The sequence below is a fragment of the Anoplopoma fimbria genome, chromosome 23 (assembly GCF_027596085.1).
Source record: "Anoplopoma fimbria isolate UVic2021 breed Golden Eagle Sablefish chromosome 23, Afim_UVic_2022, whole genome shotgun sequence".
In the NCBI taxonomy this organism is placed as follows: domain Eukaryota; kingdom Metazoa; phylum Chordata; class Actinopteri; order Perciformes; family Anoplopomatidae; genus Anoplopoma; species Anoplopoma fimbria.
In genome coordinates this window covers 5,945,559-5,972,065 of record NC_072471.1, presented here as the reverse complement: position 1 = coordinate 5,972,065, position 26,507 = coordinate 5,945,559, and the positions used below count along the sequence as shown (strand labels likewise).

Genomic DNA, 26,507 nt, shown 5'->3' with positions numbered 1-26,507 from the left:
GCTGTGCTCGACAGAAACGTTTCCATGTGTTTGTGTGTGAGAGCATTTACGTAGTGCAGCCAGTGCAGTTGCTGTGTACAATTTATTTTAAGGGCAAACAACAACTTACTCTGTCATTAGTTTACTATGGCACAGGCTTCACACTTCATGACTCGTTAATGGATGCTCCACTGAGATCTAATTTACCTTTTGCATATATATAACTGACTAAACATGTAGATAAAAAAACAAAAACAACAGCATTTGGTGATTCAACATTAATGTTTATTACCTCTGCCCTCTTGCCCATTTCCAGAAAAGAACAGATGGGGTGGAAGGCTCCTGTGCCACAGATGTACAGGTGGGTCTGGTTGAAGGGTTGGAGGACCCGGATGAAGTTAGAACACTCTTTCTGGAAAAGAAATGACACATGGAACTTCAAATACCCCAACCAATGTATAATTTCAAACATCTGGCAAAGAGATTTTAATACATTTGTGTATGCAATACCTGTCTTTGTTTATATAGTAATACAACCGGTATAGTATATTATATAGCCTTGCAAAGCATGTGAAACTTTTTATGAAAGAGATTGCATGTTAGCATCGATTTCCAAAAGCCTCCCCCATATCATAAAGTTTGAATGAAGTTTTATCCTTTATGAAAATAACGTTGACATTTTAAATAGAGAAAAGCGCTGCGGTGATTCAATTGAAAATAGAGACTAATAGGAAGCAGAGAATGATGGAGAATAAAGAAAAGCTCTGTTGGAATTCCCTTTTAAAGCAAGGACTTTCCAGTTGGATTGAAAGAGACTTATGAAACTAAGTATCCTTCAAGGAAATCCCACCTGTAAGTCGAATCAGGCACTCAGAATCTTTAATGATCCATATGTTTGAATTTACTGAGGGTATTTATGTTGGCTCTGCAGCACATGTTGATAGTCCCAGTGGTGTGAGACTGTTTATTAGAGTGCTAATCAACAGGATTGGTTAATGTAGGAGGACTATTAGCAGCCTGGAGGAGTTGATTTGGCCACATGTGGTTAAGAGATTAGGCTAGATTTTGCCTTATTATAAATACATGCTGAATAACCACCTAACAAATAAGTAGACATTTGGTTGGGGGTTTGAAAACGCAGCAGACACATCACATCCCATGCTGACAGCCAAATTACCCCTCTCTATTCCTCCCTTTAACACATGTATCTCTTCAGGCTTCCAGACCTCACGGATATTTCCGTTCGGTGATTTGATTGTGTCCCTCATATGAGACATAAACTGATTCGAGGCTTCACTGTGTTCACGTTGGAGTGATGACATTTTCCAGCGCAGAACCAAATGAACTCTGGGATTACACACTGCTAAGACTTTCCAAAAAACATAACTTCCTGCTATTACTCAGAAAGGGAGAAACTTGTGTTTAAGCCCTGGCTCTTTCGACCTCCTCAGTAATTCACTTAAAGACTTTGATAATTTTGGAAAAATGTATGTTTTGTAACTGCTTGAGCTAGCAGCCTGTTAGCTTACCTGAGAATGAAATAAGAGTAAAACAGCTTATAAACCCCAGTAAAACCACTAATTGTAATTTTTGGACATCTGGTTTTGTATGATTAAACAAACCAAATATAGGAGAAATAGACGTAGTGTGTTGACCTACGACAGAGCAAGGTGGCTGTCAGTCTTTATGCTAAGATAAGATAACTGGCTGCAAGCTACATTGTCAAATTGAACATACAGAAATGAGAGTGGTATCAATCTTTTTGTCCCATTCTCAAATAAGCATTTTTCGTTCAATGCCCGAAAACTATTTATTTAGTGTGAAAACTTATGTTAATTGTAAGGGAAAAATGTAACTTGTTTAATACAAAACTGTAGCATGTTAGTAGTTTCTAACTGACTCATCCAAGCATGCAACACCTTTAAACTGTGCAGGTTATCATTAACCCAACAACATTCAAACATTTTAGTTCACAGACTAAACTTCCATGATTTCTTGTAGCTGACCTCAACCCTACAAGTCTGTGTGTCTATGTGAATGTTTCACTTAATGACTTTACCCTCTGTCTTTTCTACTGTTGAACAGCGGGAGCTCATGTCACCCCACATCATTCTCACAACCTTATTCAAAGCATTTCACAAACTCCTTTAATCCCCCCCCCGGATGTCAGGTCTGTTTAGGATTTTACATGGCTGTCTTCGAGTTGGAATCATTAGCTATGTGGTAGGTAGGTTGCACAATAAACACTGATGGACGTTTGTTATGCAAGTCACTCAAACATGCGGCTCTGTCTTGCCCCTAGGTTAAAAATGACTTCCCTGATCACAAACCATGTCATAATGTGAAAACCACAAAAACCGCACAGGATAAATGAGTCATTATTGAGTCAAACTAATGACTCTCTTTGGATTGTTGATGACTTTCCAGTGGAGAAATGGAAAGATTTGTTGTATATATATATATATATATATATATATATATATATATATATATATATATATATATATATATATATATATATATATATATATATGAATGAGTTGAGTGAATTTTGAGATTATGCTGGGGTTTCTAATTGAATGTAAAATGCATTGGAAATGAAGCATCATTTTTACGTTTCCTTTAATATCTTTAATAGCTGGAAAAATAATCAGAAATGACATAAGGCAGTTCTAGGAAATCGTAAATCCACAATCCAGTATCTTGGCCCTTTGTTTGCTGAATTAAATGCAACAACCTGGGCCATGTTACACACTGGTCCTGCCAAGGAGAATGATACAGCCATGAGGCATTTTGGAGGGGGGCAGCTGTTACATTTGTTCTGCGGCTGTAAATTTGTGGTTTGGAGAAATGCATCGCTTTGGGGAGCTCCGAATGCTTTCGGAATGTCCTAATCAAGGTCTCTCCATGCTGCAACCCGTCTCTGCTCTCACCGCCTCATTTTCAAGGGTAAACATTTTCACAGCACGCAAATACCTCATCATTGTGTTTTGTGTGATTTTTGTGCTGCCAGAAATATTCCCTTTGCACTGTGCGAGGGAGCGAAGGTGTAGTGTTGCTTGTGTGGTGGCGACTTTGGGTTTGTGCGAGAATTCCGAAAAAGCGGGCGGTGAGTTAGCCCTGAAGTGAAAGCTCTGTGATTTAAAATGACTACGTAACTTTGGATAATCCTAAAACCCTGCAGCCGCTGCAATCCGGACTCATTCAGCCATGAAATTGAGATCAGATACAACACAGAGAGGGCCTCTACAAACAGCAACACAGAGATAACACAAACAAAGCTGGTGGTATATAGTATGTGTTCAGCAAACTTGTGCACATGTGAGCCAATACACCGCGTCAGATAGCGTGGACTCAAACAATACACTCCCACATAAGTATGCACACATGCGCTCACACAAACATACTCCCGACATTAAACTGTACGTCACAGCATTAAATAACCTCCGAGGTAATGCGTCACCTTGTTGTGACCGAACATCTGTTGTACAGTGTGTTTAGTTGTGTGTGTTAGTGGGGGATGACCGTTAGAGAGTAATCTGTGCCAGAGGTGAGATAGAACATGGCTAACGTACTATCACCTAATCTATCGTACTGGTGCCAGATCCAGGAAACTTCTTCAATGCTTTAATGTGGCGCCCCAAAAAAAGCATTCCAGTTAAATTCGAAGAATTACATGGATGCACGGCAGACATATAATTTGTGTAACAAAAGAAGCATGAAATTGTAGAGACGAGCTCAAACGATGATGCCATCATGAACGTGGACTTACCCCAAGGTCTTTCCCTGCCCACTTGCATTCATCCCTCTTCGAGGGGGTGGCAGGCCACGCAATCTGTGCGAATGAGAGAAAGACAAAGTCATACTATGCTGGAAGTGGAGTGAGGAGACTTACATGTTGTTTCATGAAGCAGGAAAGGCAGTGAGTCAATGCAATGAATCAGAGGAAATCAACATTTGTGTAATGCCAGGAGAATGACTTTGGATTGGTCATGCTTTATTTTGACAGGTTACTCACTCCCTTATTTCCCTATATATCCCTGGTCATAACATGAGAGTTGCATGTGCATACAATAAATAAGGGATGGCCTTTAAAACAGTATAATGATAGACTGCATGAAAGTGTAATTGGAAATGAAGAGAAAAAAACAGAGGTAAAAATGTGCTGGGTTTATGTGAAATTGGACAAGATACATATGTAGGAGGACAAGGAAATATTACCCTTTGTATTGCATCTGCTGTGTCAATATAGACATTCTATATGGTCTTAATATAAGTTCTGTTTATTACGGTATTTGAAAAGTTAAACTCCTTTCTACAGCTTAAATCCTGAGCATATGGTTGTACTTTTCACTTCAAATACGTAGGGTAGGCAGGCTAATTCTACGTTTTGGAAAACGAATTGTGAACTAAATAATGGCTTTGTACTGTCCTTAAGGCGGATCTATCTGGTGTCACATAAATTATAAACACACATGGGGCGCACAAAGGTACAGGAAATGATTTTATATTCAAAAATTGGGTGCAACTGAGCTAAATTCTTTGCTGGTGGCCTCACATATGTGGAAAGACAAAGGAAATGTATGCACATGCATGAACATGCATTATTATGTCTGTACAATACCCACACAACTACTGTTCCTAATTCTATTCCTAGACTTTATCTCCTCTCTGTATCAGCTGAGATTCCTTCTCTTGGGAACCTGCGCTGCACATTTCATGGTAATTACTTAAATTTGCTTAATCACTGCTTTTTGGCCTTTATCTGATAATGATGCAGAGATCAGTACAAAATAGCGGAAAAAGGGGAAAGAAAATTCACATCCGAGCCAAGGGCAAAAAGAAAACGGAGACACATTCTCTCTCTGTATTGACTATGCATTTTTCAGCACTTTCATTCCCCTCCCCAGCTCTCTGCAGCCTGCAGGCAAGTCTGCGTCAGCCTTGTGTATTTAAGATAGCAGACCGAATCTGATAAAAAGCCTGTTAACCTAGTCCAGGTGGAGTAATGGAATTATGGACAGCCCTGTCTGGACCAAGACAGACAATAGGAGGGAAGAAGGGAGGGGGAGAAAGAGGTGGTGTAATGGACTCCAGAGGGAGCAGAAGGAAGAGAAGAGTAGAAAAGCAAAGAGAAGAGAGGTGAAGTGAAGTGAAGAGAATAAACCTCGCAAACATGGACCAAAATAACTCTCACACAAACCTATTAAATATAGGCAAATTGTTACCAAAATAAAGTTGAGTATATCTGAATTTTACCTGTTTGTGGTCTCTGTTGATGTTGACGAGGTCGAATGAGAAGATGTGGTCCTCGGCTCCGACCAGTAGTCTCCCTCGCTCCTCATCCAATAGGAAAGCGTCGTAGCTCGAGCTGTTGGCCAAGCCATTGAAGGTGACGAGGTTACTGGACTCTAACATCTCTGGAAGACAAAAAGGGGAGAAGGAGTTAGTATTGAATATGTAATGGAAATGGCTAAAAAAAAAGACTGAAAGATCCATACAGGAACAGTTTTAAAATGACAAAAGTCAGGAAAGGTATAGTAATTAAACTAAAAGTTTGGACTACATTGTGTAAGAAAATACTTTTGTGGCAAAAACTTTTAGACAAAATATTGTATGAAATCACAAATATTCACACTTAAATATAGGGGCCAGTGTCAACCAAGTTGAGTACTTTGTTTGAGTTTGTCTTTGCCTCAAAAAAAAAGAATATTACTCTTTTCACAATCATGCCCTTTTGTATGAAATCAGCATTTTTATTTTCATGTTTTTCTTAATTGCTTTTCCACACACATTTGCACACACGTGGATACACAAAGACACACGTCAGTCAGGTATAGCGTGAGACATTTCAAGTGAGCACAGCGTGCCCCAATCAGGGACACAGTTCAGACTGTTCAGCCGTGTGATTGGTTGAATAATTCATATGGAGTCAAGGCCAGGGGAGACACTGTGTGTAGGTAAGTTTGCGTGGGTGTGTGTGACATGTAGCTGTAAATGGGTTATTATGTAAATCCACATTGACGAGTGTGTGACCGCACATGGATTTCCGCAGTGTTCAATCTAGGTGTGCCGAGTGTTTAAGTTCATACTAACAAAAGCCAAGACTAGTCTAGCCAGACCTCTGACCGTCAGTTAATCTTTACGCACCATGAGTTCCATCAACTCTGATGTTACATTAACAAAGAACCACACTCCCATCCTGAGACCAAGTTAACCCCCTGATTGAATTTGGTGTCAGTGAACCTCACATGCCACAGCACACATATCAGTTCATTTATATTCATTCATCAGTTTACATTTATAAGAGTAACTAGATTTTAACAGCCATAGTTGGTAATAGGGCAACGAGTAAATCCATTCAAGTGAATCAATTAAATATCCAGAATATATATCTTTGGTCAGTCTGTATTCAAAATAAAATGGAAGCGACTAGATGATCATTTTGCTTAGCTGATCAGCAGTCAATTAACAGGCAGCCATTTAGATAATTGATTTTTGATAATTAAATTAAATTGATTAATTTTTTTTTTCCGCTTTTGTCAATTATCAAGTAAAAACATCAAACATTCTCTAGCTCCAGCTCTTAAAATGAGAGGATTTGTGTTTCTTTGTTTTATAGAGCTGTAAATCTAATATATGTATCCGATACACAGTATATTTATTTGAGAACCTTGTATTTCCTTCCATCTAGAAAATGTAACATACCCTTTTCACAATTTTAAAACATTTTATAGACTAAGCGAATAATCACTTAATTGAGAAAAATAAGCCATCAATTAAACAATAATCACAATGATGCTACCCTAATTAAATGATGTATTAAAATCACCACCATTAATACTACTTTATATAAATAAACTTTATTAGTTACTTTTCTTCCCCTTCACATCATATCATTTCATCATATTTCTATTGTGGAGAGCCCATGTTGACCAAATGCCCATAAAAACATCATCTTTAATTGTAATTAAGAGCAAAACAATGGAATGTCTTTATCTAATTGAAAAGCAGTTCAAACTATTAATGTGCAATTTGTCAATCAAGAGTTCCCCATTTTGTTTCATACAATACAGTTTCCTCTAAAATATTATAATAATAACAGTAACATTTGGCGTACAATGACATTCATTGAAATAGAATTAACCCCTTAACCATCTGCCTGTGGTTACTGCACTGGATACATAACATATGCTTTATATTTTCACCACAGGTACAGTCTTCTAAAACATCAGCCTCACTATCACACTGCATCATCCATCATCATCAGTGTCAACATACAGCATGGACATACACAGGCACGCAATATAGAAACCAGCACACATGTGCAAACAAACACGTTGAATATGTACTGTAAGAATAAATATATATACTGTAAATATATATATATATATAAACACACACATGCACACACAGTCCTGTGGATTGTGATCTCCCTGCTCTCCCCACAAAGCTCTGATTGACGGGCTGCTATAGGAGCCATCTGCGCCCACTCACAGTGTGTAAGATCTTGGACATCTGTGTCTACATAAAAGAAGGGATTGATGGAAGGGGAGATGGAGGAAGTGGTGTGTCAACCATGTATGTGTGTCGAGTACCGGTGGGGTGGATGGGGACTGTGAGAGGGAGTGGTCGTCACCTAATAAAGACGGTTGCAGCTCATCTGCGTCAGTTGGACTTCGGTTTTTGAGGCTAAGCAAATGGAGTGGGTGGGTGTGGGCATGAATGGAGGTTTGTGGATGTGTGTTTGTGAGAGAATTTGTAGAGTGTCACAGATGGGTTGAGCGTATGTGTGTGTGTGTGTAGGTATTTCTTTTTTCTACACTAGCCACTCCATGCACACCAACGTCCTGGCGTTGACGTTGATACACATTCTGCTTCCACAGAAAAGCACCACCACAGTACTCAAATTACGACGGCCAGACATCAAATTTTGAACATAAGAAGTGTCGTCAGAGACATTACGTAATCATGTGGTAACCAATCAGATAGCATCTTATTCTCAGTTTACCGATCACACACGAAATCGCAGGATCAGGAAATTAGTTTAGAGGAGGGAAGTAAGGAAATGTGATTTCCAGCAGACAGAAAACCAGAGGAGGTCCTCTTGTATTTCAACTATGAAGTAAAGGAAAAATAAATGGATGTGGCAGAGAGCCAAGGTAGGACTAAAAATGGAATGGAAAAATAAATAGTTTTGGGCTATTGAAAGACTAGAAAGAAACAAAAAGAGAAAGAAAAGAATGGCAGACATTGACAGCAGGTAATACAAACCATACAAAACAAAACAAACAACAGTTTAAAGAAAGACTTTTCTTCACTGCCACCTTGGCTGAGTATGTGACCACCTGTATCATCTGAAAGTGAGCTGAACCAAGGAGTGCTGCAAAACGGTCCGTCATGAAAGGTTTCCCCCAGATGGGCCGAAGCAGAAACAACACACATATTTCATCACGATGCGATCTCTGACAAAGACACGGTGGCCTGCACCCACAAACGCACACAGAGAGGCTTTATCTAAACTGGAATCTGCTGTCGATTGGAGAGCTGGAGAAACTGGGCGTGAGCACCTAACGACCTCTAACCTAAACACCGACACGCTCGTTTGGAAATGGGAGCATGGGCAGACAGGGCGCGCACCACGGCTCATACAAAATACAGTAACCGAGCAGAAAACAAGCTCAGAATAACATTACACACACACACACACACACACACACACACACACACACACACATGCAAAGCAACACAAATCCACTGCGCTCTGCTTTTAAAATGCAAGTACACACCCTTAAAGTGACATGCATATATTAGTATTGACCTAAATGTTTACACCGCATCAATTCTCCCTGAACACACACGCACGCAGACATACTTCCCAGAAGTTAAGTTGTAATCCAATCAGTATTTCTGCTTATGCAGCATGAACTAGTGGAACAGTGAGCGCACTCAGCAGCTTCCACCTCTAACATACTCCCTTGCCTACCTACTTCCAACATACACACGCATACAAAAACACACTTGACACACAGACACATTGAAACACACCTCGTCTCGTGCCCGTGTGCACTCACATGCCACGCGCTGCCCTCACCCCACACACGGTCTGCTTACTCTAGCCCCATGTCTACACGGAGACATTGAAACACATATTCTCCTGCGTGCATAGGCATTCCACTCACATCACACACACATACACACATGGCGACACACACTCCGTTCAGTCCCCTTCCATCGCACTTTCTCTTGTTACACACATCCTCTGTCTGCTCTTTTTCACTCACACATTCTGTCTTTTAAACATTAGAGTACAGCACACATCCAGGCGCTGTGGCCAATGCAAACAGCCACAGGCTTTGCAAACACACACACACACACACACACACACACACACACACACACACACACACACACACACACACACACACACACACACACACACACACACCTGCATGCATCCACAGATATGTTGAAATCGTTATCTCGGCTCAATTTGTAGTTAAGTTTTAACATATGGCTGAAAGATTATAGTTTTATCTTTTGTTAAATGCTAAACTGCATTCACAAAATAGACTGAGTTTATATTCATTTTCATATAACGCTCCTTGCACAAACACATGTATATTCAAGGACACCCCTTGAAACTGGCAAATACAAGCAAATCATTCAAATACATTATCATTTGTCCCTTTGTCATACGCCATTATGGAAAATAACCTGGCTCTTGTCTTAAAAAGCGAGGGGGGGGGGGGGATCTACATTCAAAATTCAAGTGCAATTGTCTGTGGAGTACTCTTCACTCCCCCATTCTCCAAACAGGCAGCCGCTTTAGACGCCTACATGCCACGCAATAGCGGAATAATGAAACGGCATGAAAGAAAGGCGACAGGGCATTAAATTATGTTTATCTGGATGTGTGTATGCGCCGCTGTGTGTGTGAGTGTGTGTTTGAGTGACATTAAACATAAAAGCCTGACAGAGGAAAACACTTGACTGAGATTCTACAGATGGGTAATATTCCATTAAACTAATGCAACACTGTTCAAGTGCCTCTCTTGTGCACATATATACAGTGAAGGCTGAACAAGAGAAGAGAGGGGGCTTTTGATAGGAAAAAACATTTCCTTTTAGTTGACACAGCTTTCTTTTACTTGGCAAAAGGTGCATAACTTAGACCCGATAGGTGTGTAAATCTGTGTATTACTGTAGAAGCTACTCCATTGACAGGCAAGGGGAAAGAAAGGCAGTTTGAAAAGAAAATGGCAGCTCAAAAAGGAACTGGCGCAGAGAATTATACATGTTTATCTTTCAAATACAAGGCTAGCTCGGTAAAGGCAAAGACACACAGTACTGTAATATCTCCAGTGGTTTGGCTTGGCATGTCAGTCTCTCTGTCTTTCCCAACCCTCCCTTTACGAATGCTTTCTTTTTTCTCTGTGTGTGGTGCGGTGTACGTTTCCCCCCCGCTCTCACGATGGCCACGGCCACAAAACACAGGTGTCAGAGAAAGAAAAAAAAAATAGACGAGACAGCCGCCCCATGGAAATTTGCTGAGCGCTTTGCCTAACAAAGTGTTCAAATATTATCCTAAGCTCAAGGATATCCACACATGCCTCAAAAGTTCACCTCCCCGCTCGTACTCGCTGCCTCCCTTTTCTCTCTCTTTCTAAGCACAGAAGCAGGTGTAGGTTGGTTTCCATGGTGACCATCTGTATAACACAACCTGGGCCAGTTGGATTTCTCATTCAGGTGCATGACATCTCTGACAGGAAATGTGCTGCCTTACACAGCGCTTAGAAGAGTGCTTTAGAAGAGCTTGCAGGCGTGTTTTAATCCAAAAGAACAGAGGATGTGCGCATGAGCAAAGTGTGTGTTGACTGATTATTCATTACAGCCGCACTATATATGTGAGGTTTGCTATTTAAACTGTACAGATATTACTTTTCAGAAATTACGAGTGTGTTTCCTTTGATTCCAGTTTTGCAAAACACTGTTCCAGTTGAAATAAAAACATAATTCTCTATACTTCAACTAAAGTGATTCATAGCCATAATTCATGGTCAAGCCGTGTATCTTATGGGACATTTTAATACCATATTCTGTCCCGTGAATGTGACTCAGAGTGTGTAGTATATGTATCATAGGGATTAACAAGGAAAACGTGACCACATCCCAAACCACAAGAATCTATATGAGTAGTCTAAGTATGTGTTCAATTTCACCATACAGCACCATTCATCTTTCTCAACCCAAACGCTAGACTCCCTCATCACCGCACGACATTGAAGGGAAAAAAAAGAAAGAAAGAGAGGGAACACAAGGGCACAGTATACTAGGAGAGTGGACAGGAGAGGAAAAGCGGAGATAGCGACGTAATGAATGTCACAGTAGAGACAAGGATAATGAAAAAGCAAACTAAGGCAGAAACATGAGCAGGATTAAAGGAATATGGGCACATGTAAGAAAAGCGGTTGAATATGGAACCATTTCATTAGTGTGTGTCTCCTCCTGTCGTTGGACGGCTGGACCACAGAGATCGGTTTTCCACCAGCGCTGCGACCACAGACGGCTAAAGGCCTGGCCATGCCTACCACAGAAAGCCCACTCACACACCACTAAATGCTTACTGAACAACCAGGCTGCTCAGCCTCTTTGGTTCATATTACTATCAGGGAAAACTCTGACAAACTCCCAAATATAGTCGGTCACCTTTGTATGCAAATACAGTCATCGGATCAAACTGGTTTGAATATGTAAAAACGGGCAAAATGTGCCATGTGTATCCCCACACACGGACACACACACAAACACACATATCACAATATCACTCCTCTGCAAAGCTGTGCAGAGAGAGGACGACGGTGCTATTGTGAGGCAGTTTGATGGATGGACTTCGAGAGGAACCAGGCTGTGGTTAGCGTGGTCATGTCTGGAGCCGCTGCCTGTTAGTGCAGCCTGTCAGCTGTGCCGTGTAGCTGAATGTCAGCTCTTGCCATTTTATTAGAAATTAATGAGGCAGGGCTACAGATCTGAATGTGTCCCGGGCAAACTGTGACAGCAAACACGTCGATGCGACGGGGACAGTGCAAGACAAAATCTACAGGCACAGATGCACATTTCAGCTGTGCACACCATTATTTAAGCAGATACAAAACAAGGTTTCATGGCATAAACGAGTGCGGCGTCTGCATTTCATGGAATGCATTTGAACCGGAAAATGATCACTGACCAAATTATATAATGTCAAGATTTATGTTTGTAATTTCCCGATGTGGTAATTATGGTCTCATGCTGCTCCTAGTATTTATGACAGAAAGAGAAAAATAACAAGTCAAAAGGGAAAGAGAAAAAAAGGGAGTGAAATCAAAAAGGAATAGTATTTCCAGTTTAATTTAAAATTTGATAGTAAAATAAAATGAGTGGTAGAGTTGGATTAAAATCGCTTACAGTGGCTATTGTATTAAATATCTGAGCACATCCTTAGAAGCATCCATCCGGGCTGTACAAAAGGTCATTCCACACTCTACTTTCTCTACTCATTTAACACTCTTCGTCTTTGTGTCCGTCTGTTGTCCATCAGTCCTTCGGTCTGTCTTTCCGCAGAGATGTCCCCCTTATTTGTAACACGACTCTGCTTCGGATTGAATGGTGCACCCTTTCTCCATCTGACTGACAAGACTTAGCAGGTGGCGGGACCCATTCATACCCGCGGTTCAGCAATCTGCACCACGCTGTAACCCAAGCCTTCATCCCAAACACAGATGCAAAAGGCTCAGGGTATTTTTCCTGCGTGCATGTCCGTACAGCGCTTATGTACACACAGACGAAAAATGTACACTGAACACACACAAAAATTGCTGTGTGCACACTCATTAATCTTTCAGCAAACACGCACACTGCACTACCTCCTATTGTGGCCTACGAGCCAACATCCAGATTGTTTGCGATAATCAGTCGGTTTAAATAAAAGTGTTTAAAGAAAATAGCACTGTAATTAGGGACCGTTTTATGAACACTGGGGAAACCGTGGCATTCCAACACACACTCACCGACTCGGAAAGCAAACTAGAGACACATGCAATCGAAAGGATCATAAAACTCACAAATTATACCAGCCTTTATTCAACACGAGGTAATGACAGCATATGTTAATCATTCCTCCCCATCTCCTGTATTGCTTTAAATTACATACAATGAGATAAGTTAGATGCAGCATGAAGTAATCTATGATAACAAACAATATCACACGCTCTCTGTATGCAAGTGTAAAAAATGCGACGAAAACAATTGACGGATTGTTTTCTGTGGCTTGATGAATGGGCTTTTTTTTTGTTTTGCAAGTGCGTTGTGTCATTGCACAATTATCTGTGGGGCAATGTGTCAACACGTATACACGCTTAATTGCACCATCGATCAACTTGTGGACTTGTGGTCAGGTGCGTGAGTCAGTGTGAGGAAATGGCATGTATCCGAAATGCACCGATAAGGGCACGACTGAAAAGCAAGCCACTGCAAAACATTGGTTTATACAATTGGAATGTGGCAGTGTGGGAAGAGAATAAGGGTAGTTTGGTGTGTGTGTGTGTGTGTGTGTGTGTGTGTGTGTGTGTGTGTGTGTGTGTGTGTGTGTGTGTGTGTGTGTGTGTGTGTGTCGGTGAGTTGAAAGGAAGGATAGCCAAAAAGATATGTATCAACCGAGCTGCAATCAAAGAGACGGGAAAAAAGGATACCAGCAACAAAAAAAAAACACACACAGAGACACACAGCCTCGACGTAGATTGTACTTAGGGGTCTGCGGTGTTGTGGTTCCTCGAGAGGCGACCGAGCCGCAGGAGAGGGAGGAGGGGGTAGGGAGAAAAGAACGCTGAGAAAGAAAGAGAGAGAGAGAGAGAGAGAGATGGGGAGAGAGGGATCTGGAGGCAGACATCTCCAAAGTTGGCGCGTTGGGAGAACACCTTATAATTATCTACATCCGCTCTGTCGGTCCCAGCCCGCAGAATGGACGGATACAACAGAGGGGAAACAGAGAGAAAGTGAAAGAGAGACTCTCATTCACATGTAAAAGAATGAAAAGACAATATCCACTGATAAACCAACACACATGCAAACACCCACAAGCAGTCTGTATTTTTATAGGCAGGCACGCCCACACACAAACACACACGGGCACGCTCACACACAGACGGGCTTATTATGGGGGCCGGGATCCAGACTGCGTTGAGTGCGGTTACACACCAAGTGTCTATTTTGAAGGGTTCGTAAGCCAATTCCAGATTCCCTGTCTCTTTTTCTCAGTACCGCTCCGTCTTTTCCCTTCCTCAGTTCCACCCATGCAGCCAGCGTGGGGCGGCCGCGATGGCATTAAGAGGTCATACGCCAGGCTCCATAATTACCCACGGCAACGGTAATTATCAGGTTGTTTGACGAGGCCTTTTAAAATGTTAAAGTGCCGCCCGCTGGCTCCTTTTTAAGGGATCACAATAGGGTCAGGTTTTTATGCAGTTTCATGTGTTTGCATTCACTTGTATGTGCATCGATTGACCTTTAGGGGTCAGTGTTCCTCCTGAGGGGCTGCTTACAGTATGGGAGTTGCTGTAGTGTAGATGGATTGTGTTCAGGAATGTGATTGTGTGCAGGCATGAATTGATCCATGGTAGAGTGTAATTGTGTTATCCTTGCAATTCATACGTTGGCTGTACTGCAAAAGAGTAGCAGATGTAGTAAATTTGGTTGTGCAACGTTAAAACGCTAGTATTTTAGATGATTTCAACATGCATTTGCTTGGCAACTTGGCAACAATTTTGAATCAGTTTTAACAAATTGAATGCCATTGGTTTCTATCAGTCAGCTTTCGTTGTAATCGAATTGCCTACAATCTTAGCCAAACACGCTTACTTTAACTTGAACTTCAGCTTCACCTTATGTCTCCCTTATGTTCCCAGTCACGGCAGGTTGGTAAGACCTATTCTGGTCTCAAGGATAAGAGAAAATCATTAACTCGTGTGATCATAGTTCTGTCCCCACGAAGTCAGACCCTTTTAGCTGAGGGATGTCTAACTGACCCCACTGGGAAATCATTTACACTGCACTTGCTGCGCCAGCCGTCCCATGAGAGGTAATTTTATCTATCTGTCGTTGTACCTCTCAAACTGCTCACTCGGCAGTCGTTCGCCTGTCCTTTCCAGCAGATGACTATCGGTCCCTGGGGGCGTGTCATCAGCACTCATTTGAGAATGATTTCGTGCGACCCTGCTCGCATGCTCGTATCTGTCTGACTGCCCAAATCACAGTCTTGTTCTTGTGACTGTCCTATTACTAGGCCTCAGTCTCTTTCTCTCTCATTCTCTGATCATGTGATCGTCCCACTCAAGAGCCCGGCATGCTCTTTTGCTCGGCGCGTTTTTGACTGTCCATCCCAGGAGGATTCCTCCTTGTTGTTTATTTGATTTAATTACTCTTCCTGTTTCTAGGAGGGAGAGCGGGATGATTGACACTACGATTGACGACCAGCCTCCCTTCTTTCTGCGTCCTGTACTGTATGTCTGCCAGCTTTTCCTTCATTAAAATACGATATCCTCCCCTCCACCGTCACTCACACCATGCCTCCACCCCTCTCTTCCTCCCACCACCCGCCACATTATGGGTGTAAACCATGAATTGTCCCCCTGACAGGCATCAAGAGAGGCATCAAACACCTGTGGGCTGCAGACACAAACACAAACGCAAACACTGGCGAGTAGTGACACACAAAAGCCAAATTTCCACTGCATGGTACGGAACGGTTCTACTCGACTTGCTAGGAACCGTTCTTTTCTCGTTTTCCATTGGCAGAAGTTGTGATAGTACCTTGGTTTGGTCAATTGACAAAGTGCAGATATTCCTCTGTGTGTCGCATCAAAGATGATGTCACAGCATTTTACATGATGTCAGTATGACATTAAGCTAAGCATCCTGCCAGCATTGATCTGCAGTGTATATCAAAACTAAGAAAAGTACCTGGTACCAAAAGTAAGTTGAGTCGAGCTGAACCATGCAGTAGAAATGAGGCAAAAAACAGTTGCACAGGATTGACTTTGGAGCCACACAATGACATATCTAAGCACAGTAGAAGCCGACAGCAGTTTTCAATCACACATAATTACAGAAACAGTGATTCAACAGAACAATAGAACATCTACCGATTGGTGAGCTAATGCATACGTGCACGGGCACACGCACAAAACCAGGTGTCTAATTATATGGGCGCATGCCAGACCTGACACATTTTTGCCTCGCTGAAACGCACACAAAGTCACACACCAAGACACCATTTACAGTCTAAGGGGAGGAAATCACAGGAGGGGGTGTTGAGTCCTCACACCAAGACGTGGCAAGAACATTCACACACACACATACATATAAACAACCAGGCTTTGATGCACTTTTAGCGAAAAATTGTGTACATCTTCTAAAGTACATCTATCGTGAGAGGCTACAGTTTTGCTGCAGACCTGCTCTATTGGTTTGACGATACACATCCATCACACGTACAGTCAGTCAACGCAGACTCTGATGCTTGATGACATATCTCTTGTCTAGTATTGTTGTCAGCAACGTGTTCACTTGTCAGGCTGAACAGTGAGGAGGATCACAAAAAAGGGGGCATGAGGGAACTATATTCACATACTTTAAACAGATGGCTGTGCAGAGAAAGGGATGACATTTTCCCATCATGCCTAGAGGCTCCATTTTGGTGTGAACTGACATGATGGAGCCCAGGGGATAAATGACTTGTGGCAGGTAAGTTCAACTATGATTCATTCCAGATTTATTTGGCTCAGGTGGTCAATGCATGTCATCGCCCTTTAGATTCCTTTATTGTGAAATGTCGGCCGCACCAAACCAACGTTAAAATACATACACATGCTTTATTGGGGATTTAGAGAACAGACAGTCACTTTGCCCACTTGGAAGTTGACAAGGGTGATAAAGGGAAATATACTATACCAAAATTACAACTTGCACTCCATCTAAAGAATAATGCATGTCATATAGCAGGCCTCTAAACACAAGTTACTGCAAACGTCTCGGCTAAAGATAGAGAATGAATTAGAGTGACAAACATCACATTTATCCCCCTTTATGACTGAAATTTTCCCTCAACGTAGATTGAAATTATCTGAGGAACCCGAAGCTTTGGGTGACAGTCAGAGACACAAGTGGATGTTGCTAAACAACGGCAAATCAGCATGTTCATAAATTTTCAGAGAGCATGTTTTATGAGAGAAACGGGACTAAAATAAGGAATCGTGAGACCACACTCCCAGCCATATACTTTCGGTCATGTTTTAGGACAAAGAACCACAATAGCCTCCCTGACTGACATTAAAAAGCAAAAAAAAACTCCACAAAATATGCCAAAAATGTTGCCAGTTATTTCTAGCTGAGATGAAAAGTCTGCTATTACAAAGAGCCTGATTTAGTGTAGGGTGTGAGAGAGAAGACGAGACAGAAAAAGAGAGAGAGAAAGAGAGAGAGAGAGGGAGGAGGAGAGGAAGAGCCGGCGCTCCGCAGTCTCCCCTCAAAATAACACAGAAGGAGAGAGAATAACATGTTTGCTGTATACGTCAAAAAACTTACACGACGCACAAAACTCCTTCTCATTCTCTCCCAATACCGTCTGCCGCACATAGATCATTTCATGCACGCACATAAAATCAACACGCATGTATAGTTTATTTTTTTTTGTTCATTTTAACAAAACTCTACAACTGTTGGATCCATTTAGGATACAGTAACGAGAAGTCGAGGAAACCTGCGTGGCCCCTTAAAGAAAGGCTCTGTGTCATGACTGAACCATAGTATTTTGGGACAGAAGCCATTAAAACAGAGGCTCCACTGCCTGTTTGGAGCACTTAACAGGGGTGCACAGTCCTAGCAGAAGCAGACAGCACAAGGGGGGAAAATTGGTACAGGGGCCAATATATACATTTGACTCCAGGCAAGGAGCCCTTCCTCAGCATATGGAACCAATCTGACTATTTGTAAGAAGAATAGTGGATTCTGAGAGACAGGCAGGGCGAGTGAGAAGGAAGGAGTGAGTTAATGGTAGAGAGAAGGAATATAGACGGGTAAGCAGAGAGTTAGATGCTGTGTGTTCTGACCAAGAGGGGGGGAAAGAGTGAATGAGGCAGAAATAGATTCACAGAAATAAAGGAGAAAAAAAGGGATAGTCAACATAAGAAAGAATGGATGAAAAGAAAAAAGCATGAAAGAGCACCCTTAGGGCAAGAAAAATAGACTAGACCAGCTATGTTAAAAGCACCAGCAACAACCGCGGTCCCATATATCCTGGAGACAGAGGGGAGAACGGAGAATGTGCTTACCCTTGAATGACAGCTTTAGTCTGGGTACGTTGTGCTTGGGCTCCACACCTCTTCCCGGCTGCACCGCCCCGCACAGCAGCACTAAAATCCCAAACAGGTAATCCATGGTGCTGGAGTGCTGCTGGCTGGCCTCCAGACCAGGGGGCACTCAAACCCCCGACCAGAGATGAGTGTGTCTCCCGCTGTGGTCTCTGCCGAGCCTGGAGGGTTCCACCACGCAAAACCCTGACAGTGGAGGTTCCAGGGAGGAGGGGAGGACACAATCCTGGTTCTTCTCCCCAGCTCAGAGAGCAGACAGTAGGGGAGGACTTCTGTGGTGTGAAGTGGGTGGAGGGGTGGAGGGGTGCCGCTCACATGGCTCCCCGTGTGGAGGTCCAGGCTATACAGTCCCCCTTTGGCTTATCTGTTCTCCCCCAGGTGAAGGCTCAGCAGGGCTTCAGCTTGGTGTGAGATGAGAGGTAGAGCCTGTGTAAAGGTAAATCAGATCACTTATCCACAATAGTAAGGCTGTCCTTTTTCTGGAGATCTTTTTCTTTTTTTTTTTTTTTTATCTCTCTCTCTGTCTTCTGGCTTCTTCTCTTTGAGCAGACACTCACAGCAACCCTCTAATCCTTGTGTGCGGCTCCACCAGACTGCGAGGGAGAGAGAGACAGAGAGAGAGAGCTAAACCATCCACGGGAAGAGAGGGGAGGGGAGGGAGAGCAGCTGAGAGAGAGAGAGAGAGAGAGAGAAGGGGAGTGCTGGAGAGAGGGAGAGAGAGAGGGGGCAGGATGGCTTGAGAGCAGAAACCAGTATAATGGATAGGAAGTATAGTGAATGGGTAGGTTCTTATAATGTTGTCTCTTCATCACTTTTTTCATTAGTTTTTTTATTTCCTTTATGCTAATATCTCACACAAGCTCTTGATTTGAAAAGCCTCAAACAAGGCATTCACTGCTTTTATTGCCCCTGTCAGTTATTTTGGAGATCACCTGTATGTCCTAAGGCACAGATTGACACACTGAATAGATAGCTGCCAATAAATCTAATTTAATAAGGCAGGTTTCAACCCCACAGAGATCTGTAGGATCTGTTTTCGTCTCAAGTAAAAGGAGCCCATTTTTCTGTTTTACATGATTTGATGGTGTAAAAAAAAAGAAGAGAGTGATACTTTTTATGAGATTCGGAAAGCACACTTTTGATCTTGGAAACAAGAATTGAAATATAAAATCTCACTACAAACCCCAAATAGTTGTTGTTCTGCATTCGTATGACAGGGTGCCTCTGTCAAGTTCAACCAGATGTCATTGTTCTTGAGATGTACAACTTGTTCTTAAACTTTTAATTATTTCGAGCAGTTTAAAGGGTCACCCTTTCATGTTGGATTAAATGAAATAGAACAGACATTCAAAAAAATTCGGGAGGAATTTATTTGTTACAGCTTTTTCCCCATCTTCCGATCACTTTATTTGCTGCAGCTGGGTCATTATGTGTGATTATTTCAAGAAGATTTTAGGAAATACACAGACAGTATACAGTTTTATAATTAGCAATTTGATTACTCAATGGGAGAAAGGCCAATGAGCATTCCTCCGCGTCATCTTTTTATTGTTAAATGGACTGTGGATCATATTTATGACCTCTTTTTTTTTTTTTCTTTCTGTTGAAATTTAGGATTGAAGTGGGTTTGGGAGTTAGTAATAATCGGACTGGATGACATGGATCAAGAAAAACGTCATGGCCCTGGGAAAAGTTAAGAGAAATAAATCACTGCCAGGCAAGAGAGAACACGATTTCTGTAATAGCCATATCATGTATACTCCAAGTCCCGCTTCAACAAAGTAGATTATACGGGAGATTACTCAAAAAGGCCTGTCTCGGCTCTTTTCAGTTCGGAATTGACATATTTTATGAGAGAGTTATGAGGAGTATTGTACATAAATTATAAGTCCCAACTTTCCCACAGGGAGCATAGCATTGGAGTGTGTTTTTGACTTATCCAGATGAAATCTGCCGGTTGAGAGGAACACATGCTGGTAGTTAACCTATGTAGTCTGAGACGGATCCTGTATCTGGTTAAGTCATTCACATCAGCAGAGCAGGTCAACAACCCCCCCCCCCCCCCCCCCCCTCCTTCTTCTTCTTCTCAAACCCCCGCTAGCCCCTGCAGGTGTTTGTGTGTGAGTGGTCACCTCCTGCTTCCTCCCAGAGGGTGACATAGCAGTGGTTAGGTGATAAAAGCTTTGATAAACAGGGAGTGCTGATGTGTCAACTCACACACCTCAAGACACCAAAAGAAAACAAAACTGAGAATTGGGCTGATATAGCGAGCTCGGTGAGTGCGTGCTTGCGATGATATGAGGGTGCCCTCATATTCCAGCGCTCCCACCGGTGCTTTGTGTTTTGAAACTATTGATGCTGCATTGTAAAGCATATCTGTGACCTGGGATTTTGTGTGTGTGATGTATAAAATATGAACATACTTAGACCGGAATGTTGGTGTCCTAAATCATTTTCTGGAAAAGTCACAGGAAAAGTTTCATTCAGAAACATCTCTCTCCTTAAAGGAACACCATCCTTAAAAGCCAAATCCAGTACATTAGAACTTGGATCTTATTTTGTTAGTTTTGGCCATTCCTATTGGTAATGTACTTTCCGATAACTAGTGAGATCTGGAAACACAGCTTCAAAAAGTCTCAGCAAAAGTTATCTAGAAAAGAACGTTAGGATGAACATCCAAACTATCCATATTAAATATACATCTAGTTTATAGACTAATAATTGCATTGTTTCAACTTTGACCTCATGTACTAACCGTAGATTTGGGAAATACATTTTTGCTGAGCAATGATGAATTATACTGGCATTTTGTTTGGATTTATTTCCAAATAAAGTGTAGATAATCTGCCTTTACAGTCGGATGTTTACAATTAATCTGATCGAGAATAGAATTAATGGCTACAACTATGAAAATAAGGCCAAATGTCTTATATTGGGATCTTTTGAGAGTCATGTTGACTCTATATTTGTTGAATGAATGTTGATGAGTGCCAACATGCATCCGTGTCTCCCGTTGTGCATTCACTTCCACAACCATGGCGCCCACGTCCTCTTCTCTCATCACCCCTTTAGTCCAAACAGCCTTTTTAGCTGTTTACCCAAAACAAAAAGAACTGTGGACAGACACATGAAAGTACTCTCTTCTCGCACTCAGCCTCTCTCCATCGACCTCTGCCTCTCTCTCCTCTGCCCTGATCAGCCCTCTTCCTCCCCATTCATCTGCATTAGCCAAGCTAATGGCAGCCCGGCTACCTGCATAGATCTTCACCGGTGGAGTGAGATGTGCTGGAACACGCCTTTATGGCTTGCCCTTTAGGGAGTGCAGCAACAGTCCGATCTATCCTTGCCGATCTATTTGCGACATCCCCGGCAACCCGGCAGCAGGAGTGTCCCTGAGTAATGACGACTTAATAAATGGTGACACGCCGCTGGCGCAGGAATGAGATGCCCATTGACAAGGAGCTTCCAGGGCTTTCAGCGCCTGCCGGTAAAAATAGACAAGGACACGAGACACCCTGCTTGTGAGGACACAGTGGATAGGGGATAGGCGTCAAACGGGTCTGTGTGTGTGTGTGGCCAGTGTCAATGTGCTGTTACTGATATGATGGTGTATCTTCATCTAGCGCAATGGGAAGTACTGTTAATGTTCTGTGTGTTAGAGAAAATGATTACGGTAACATGACCCCAGAAGTGTGTTTTATAGAGAACATCGGAAATGTCCCACCCTGTCCTTCAACCTATCCCTTCTTTACTGTAGCACACGCCTAAAAGTCTGCCCGCTCACATCCTTACTGACCTAATGCCCCTGAGGCCTTTGCCACTGCTAGCACCGGATAATAAAAAAAAAGCAGTTTCGATAAATGACAATTGAAGTTCATGGTACAAACAGCCATCACTTCCTTTATTCCACGGAGTTCCTCTCTACATTCACTTCCTGTTCAACACCGCCTCCTACTCAATGTTACGTGAGGTCACAAAGCAACTCCTTACTCAGCAAATGACATGTCCAGGAAGCACGGAGGAGGAAAAGGTGGGAGATAGTCCGGAAAGACGGGTCGAAGGGACAGAGGAAGAACAGTAGCAACTAGTGGGTTTTATGACAGAGCAGCGTTTCAGTTTGTGAGGTTGGTGGACTGCTGACCAAGGCCTCAAAGCTGCTTATTTGGCAGGCTAAGGCAAAGACACTACAGTGAGTGTTTTTTTTTGGTTTGTGTGCACAGGTATGCACACGTTGGGGCTGTTATCTACAATCATATGACACCATAAAAGATGCAGTTACAAATAAAGAAAGTGAAACTGAAAGTTTCAGCACATGGGTGAGTTATATTGATGATGTTTATTGCAAAAGGGAGGATAAGACGAGGCTAATAAGTTACGGAGATAACTTTGCAACTCTGGACTTTTTCGTCACCCATTTGTCTGTAAAAAAAAAAAGATCACCTAATATATCACCAGTTGGGCCTTCAGTATTGCACAATTAAACATTTACCTGAACGTGAAGGCATGGGAGGGGAACAAAAAAGAAAGAAAAAAAAAACATCTGTGTAGGCAATCATTATTGTAACTGTAAACCTGTCTGTCTCTGTGAGAGCTGTACAATGAGCTATATATCACAGTATATGAAGCCTGAAAGTACGTCTCTGTTAGCGTGTTAAAGTGTCAACTCAGGGTTTCTAATAATTCTAAAATTCAGAAAAAGAGATCATTTTAACGGAAAAGACATCTGGCGTGTGATAGAAAGTTGGTTTCGGCAGTTACCCGATTAAATACACAAACTTTGAACTACTCTATACAAAATATATGAAATCATTTTTTCATCATCTGCGCAGTCAAGTGCTGACACCTGTTCCTGCTCTTGCGTGCTCCTTTTTTTTTGCCCAACTCATACTCTTCAAACAAAGTGTGGTTTCATTAAAAATCCATTCTAGAGCTCATTAACAATGCACTCTCTGCACCAGAAGAGCCTTCAAACCCCGGCGGAGGGAAATGGGAGGTTTCCCTCCATTTCATCGCTTCTCAAAAGGTCAAAGGTCTGCCCCCAGGTTTACAATGGGGGTCACGCAACCCTGCAGCTTGAGTAATCTCTTTTTGTGCGGGGTCTTCGCATACATACACGCAGTTCCAATGCGTGCACATCCAGTTTCCGCATCCACTCAAGACAAGTGCGGGAATGAGAGGATAAATAAACAAAAGTGGAACCACATTGAACCATGGGAGAGAAAAACACTACCGAGCTGTAACATCTGTTGCAATGAGGGAGGGATGAAGGGAAGTTGTCGGGCGTATTTATTCATCGCTGATACATTTCCATCCATCTTCTGGTGACGGAAGTCTCCTGTGGAGCGTTGCCTCACACAGATGTGTCCGCTCCACTCAGACGATGACGGCGGTGCAAGGGCAGAGCAGGAACCATTTACAGGAAGTGAGGAAACTTGACTGAAACCTAACACTGATTCATAAAATCTGACCTTCTGCTGACGTTTTTGTGGGGGAGGACGGAGGAGTTGTTTTGTCTGCTATCAGCTGGTGTGCACTTGTTGAGCAACAACATGTTCTAAGCAAAGGTATCTTCTGAAGTAAATCATGATACATACACTACATTTATATCAACGGGCTTTTTGAACGAGAGCAGACGAACAACAAGTATGACGTTGCAAATGAGTGACTGAGCGACTTCCAACTCTAAGATGAAAGACTTCTATCTCGTTTGAGTCCAAAGGAAGCTCATCATGAGGCACCACTGATGCGGAAAGGACCAATAGAAATCTTGAAGTGAGGGGGGCGTGGACTAATCCGAGACCTGAAGGATTCCTTTAAATCGTATGTATATGTAAATGCAAAACACACCATTTGTGAATGGAGGTTTGTTGGGGGAAGACTTAAGTCCGGGGCTGGGCTCAGTGGAGAGGCTCATTATTTCCTCTATACGGCCAAAATCAGGGAGCTTATAGGCCTCGGAGAAATCTGCTTTCCCTCACCCCTGCCTCTCATCTATACCAACAACCTCTGAGAGATCTCTCAAAGAGCATAAGCCTCTCTGCGAGGCCGCTGAAATTAAAGTGTAACCTAATTGCGTGGTAAGGATTTGTTAAGGTGGGGAATAATGATGGGACTAAAAGCATTAGGTTGGGACCGCGTTTATGCCATGCCCACACTTGGAGGTTGGAAAATGCTAATTTAGTCTCGCTTTTTTCCCTCACAGAAAGTTCCCTTCACTGAAATAGCAAAAAATATATTTTTCTTTCCACGCTTTCAGTCTGACTGCAATTCATAATTATTGAATTCCTGCATCAGTTAAATAGTTAATGGATTATTCAACCCTTTTACTGTGACATGTTTTCAGACTAAAGCACAGTTCTGTCAGCCTCCCACTCTCTTGCAGCCTTTTGTCATTTATTTCAGAATACAGGTATTCTCACATGGTTATAGCTTTCTGTGTCTGAAATCAAAGTTGTTTTTCTCTTTGGAGCCAGCTGTAAAAATTGGTAAAATCAGCTGGAATGTAAGACCATAAAGCAATTAACTTTTTATACTTCTGCAGACTCCTCGCAACAGTAACTCAAAATCCAACCAATTTCCCCATCGATGACATGAAACAATCTGCCCACTCAGGGCCGCAACTAATGATTATTTTCCATATAGATTACTTTGATTACTTTCTAGATCATTCAATTAATAATTTGGTCCATGAAATGTCCCATGGTCAATATTAAAACGACTTGTTTTCCCCAAATTAAACTCAAAGATATTTTAATTTCGGAGGTGAAGCCAGTTGATTTTCGGCAATTTTGCTTAAAGTAACAATCTCCAAGATCTTAGCTTTTGCTCTCTTTGGCGGCACCTATGGCCAATAGTGGTAACTGCAGGTTATTATTTGGATCTCACATTTACCAGTGTTTATCCAAACAGTGTAGTCGCTTACGATTTTTCCACAATCGAGCAATAGGCTCAAATGTTATCTCATTTCATCTCAGCCAATATATACTGACTTAACTGACATCTATTTAAATGAAAACCTTTGAGATTATTAATTTAAATAATGATTTAAATCAATTTCCATAAGCATGATTGCCTTCATTAGATCGTGATTGATAGAAAACAAGAGCAGAGAGAGAAGGGTGTATTACAAACAACAAAGGTCCCTTGCTTATTTTCTCCTTTATCTGCAAAATGTTGGACCGGCAAATCTATATCAGCCAAGATTACAACTATTCAAGAAGAGTTCCACAAAAAAGTTTGACGTCAGTGTTTATCATTTTAGCTTTGATTGTTTTTTGCAGCCCTGCACAAGCAGTCAGACAGACGACGGATTTTGTTTCCATGCTGAGTATCTAAAATTGGTTTAAATGTGTGCAAGATCTGCGGGTTTCAAAAGTATGAATGGAAAATGCTTTGAGACCATCTGAAGTCCCACCAGCCTTTGCAAGCATAGAGTATGCAGTAACAAAATACCAAACAGACCAAACACACATCCCAAGTTTGGAATGCTGTTCCATCGTGTTTCATACATATCAAGTTAGCTATCAACATCAATACCAACTAACATCTTCTGCAACCATAAACAGCTTGTATATCCGTGTCTGTGTTACACGATCCAAGAATCCAAGACTGCGACGGAATAAGAATAAGACTTGTGTATGAATCTTCTAGCTGCTCCATAAATTTCTCCTGTCAGGAAGAAATTCTCCCAGTCCTTCTCTCTCTCGCTTCGTCTGTGCGGCTGACAAAGCAGGAACAGTGACACAGCACTCTGTCCCGCTCTTCTATTAAATATTTACACGCTTGTGAAACATATAAAACTAACCGCCGGAGCTCGCATTACTGCTCCGGCAGAGGAGTCAGATTTAATATGGCTCACATTCGCTTCCAAGAATATGTGTGTAAAATAAGGAGAGCTGGAGAGACAGACAGACAGACAGAAAGACAAATTAGTTCAAATGCATTCATACTGCTGAGCAGGTGTCCCACGGTCAATTGGCACCTTCATTTTTATTTTATATTTTAATGTTTCCCACATGAGGCAACTAACTGTACTTATATCTCTCTGTAAAACATCTCAACCTATTTTATTTCATACATATCTGACTGGTTTAATAGACTATGTGCAAAAAAACGGTGTTGACG

At 42.0% G+C, this 26,507-nt stretch overlaps 1 protein-coding gene across 2 annotated transcripts in view; it reads right to left on the bottom strand.

Moving 5' to 3' along the window:
* The window catches only part of sema3aa (sema domain, immunoglobulin domain (Ig), short basic domain, secreted, (semaphorin) 3Aa), a 32,634-nt gene extending 13,670 nt beyond the window's left edge, over nt 1-18,964 (bottom strand). For both annotated transcript variants that reach the window (XM_054624290.1, XM_054624291.1), the window contains exons 1-4: nt 18,345-18,964; nt 5,239-5,399; nt 3,752-3,814; nt 272-391 (exon numbers count right to left, since the gene is read on the bottom strand). In XM_054624290.1, coding sequence (XP_054480265.1) covers nt 272-391; nt 3,752-3,814; nt 5,239-5,399; nt 18,345-18,450 — 450 coding nt within the window. In that variant the 5' untranslated portion in view covers nt 18,451-18,964. The remainder of the gene's footprint in view (nt 1-271; nt 392-3,751; nt 3,815-5,238; nt 5,400-18,344) is intronic.
* Nucleotides 18,965-26,507: the final 7,543 nt, after the last annotated feature.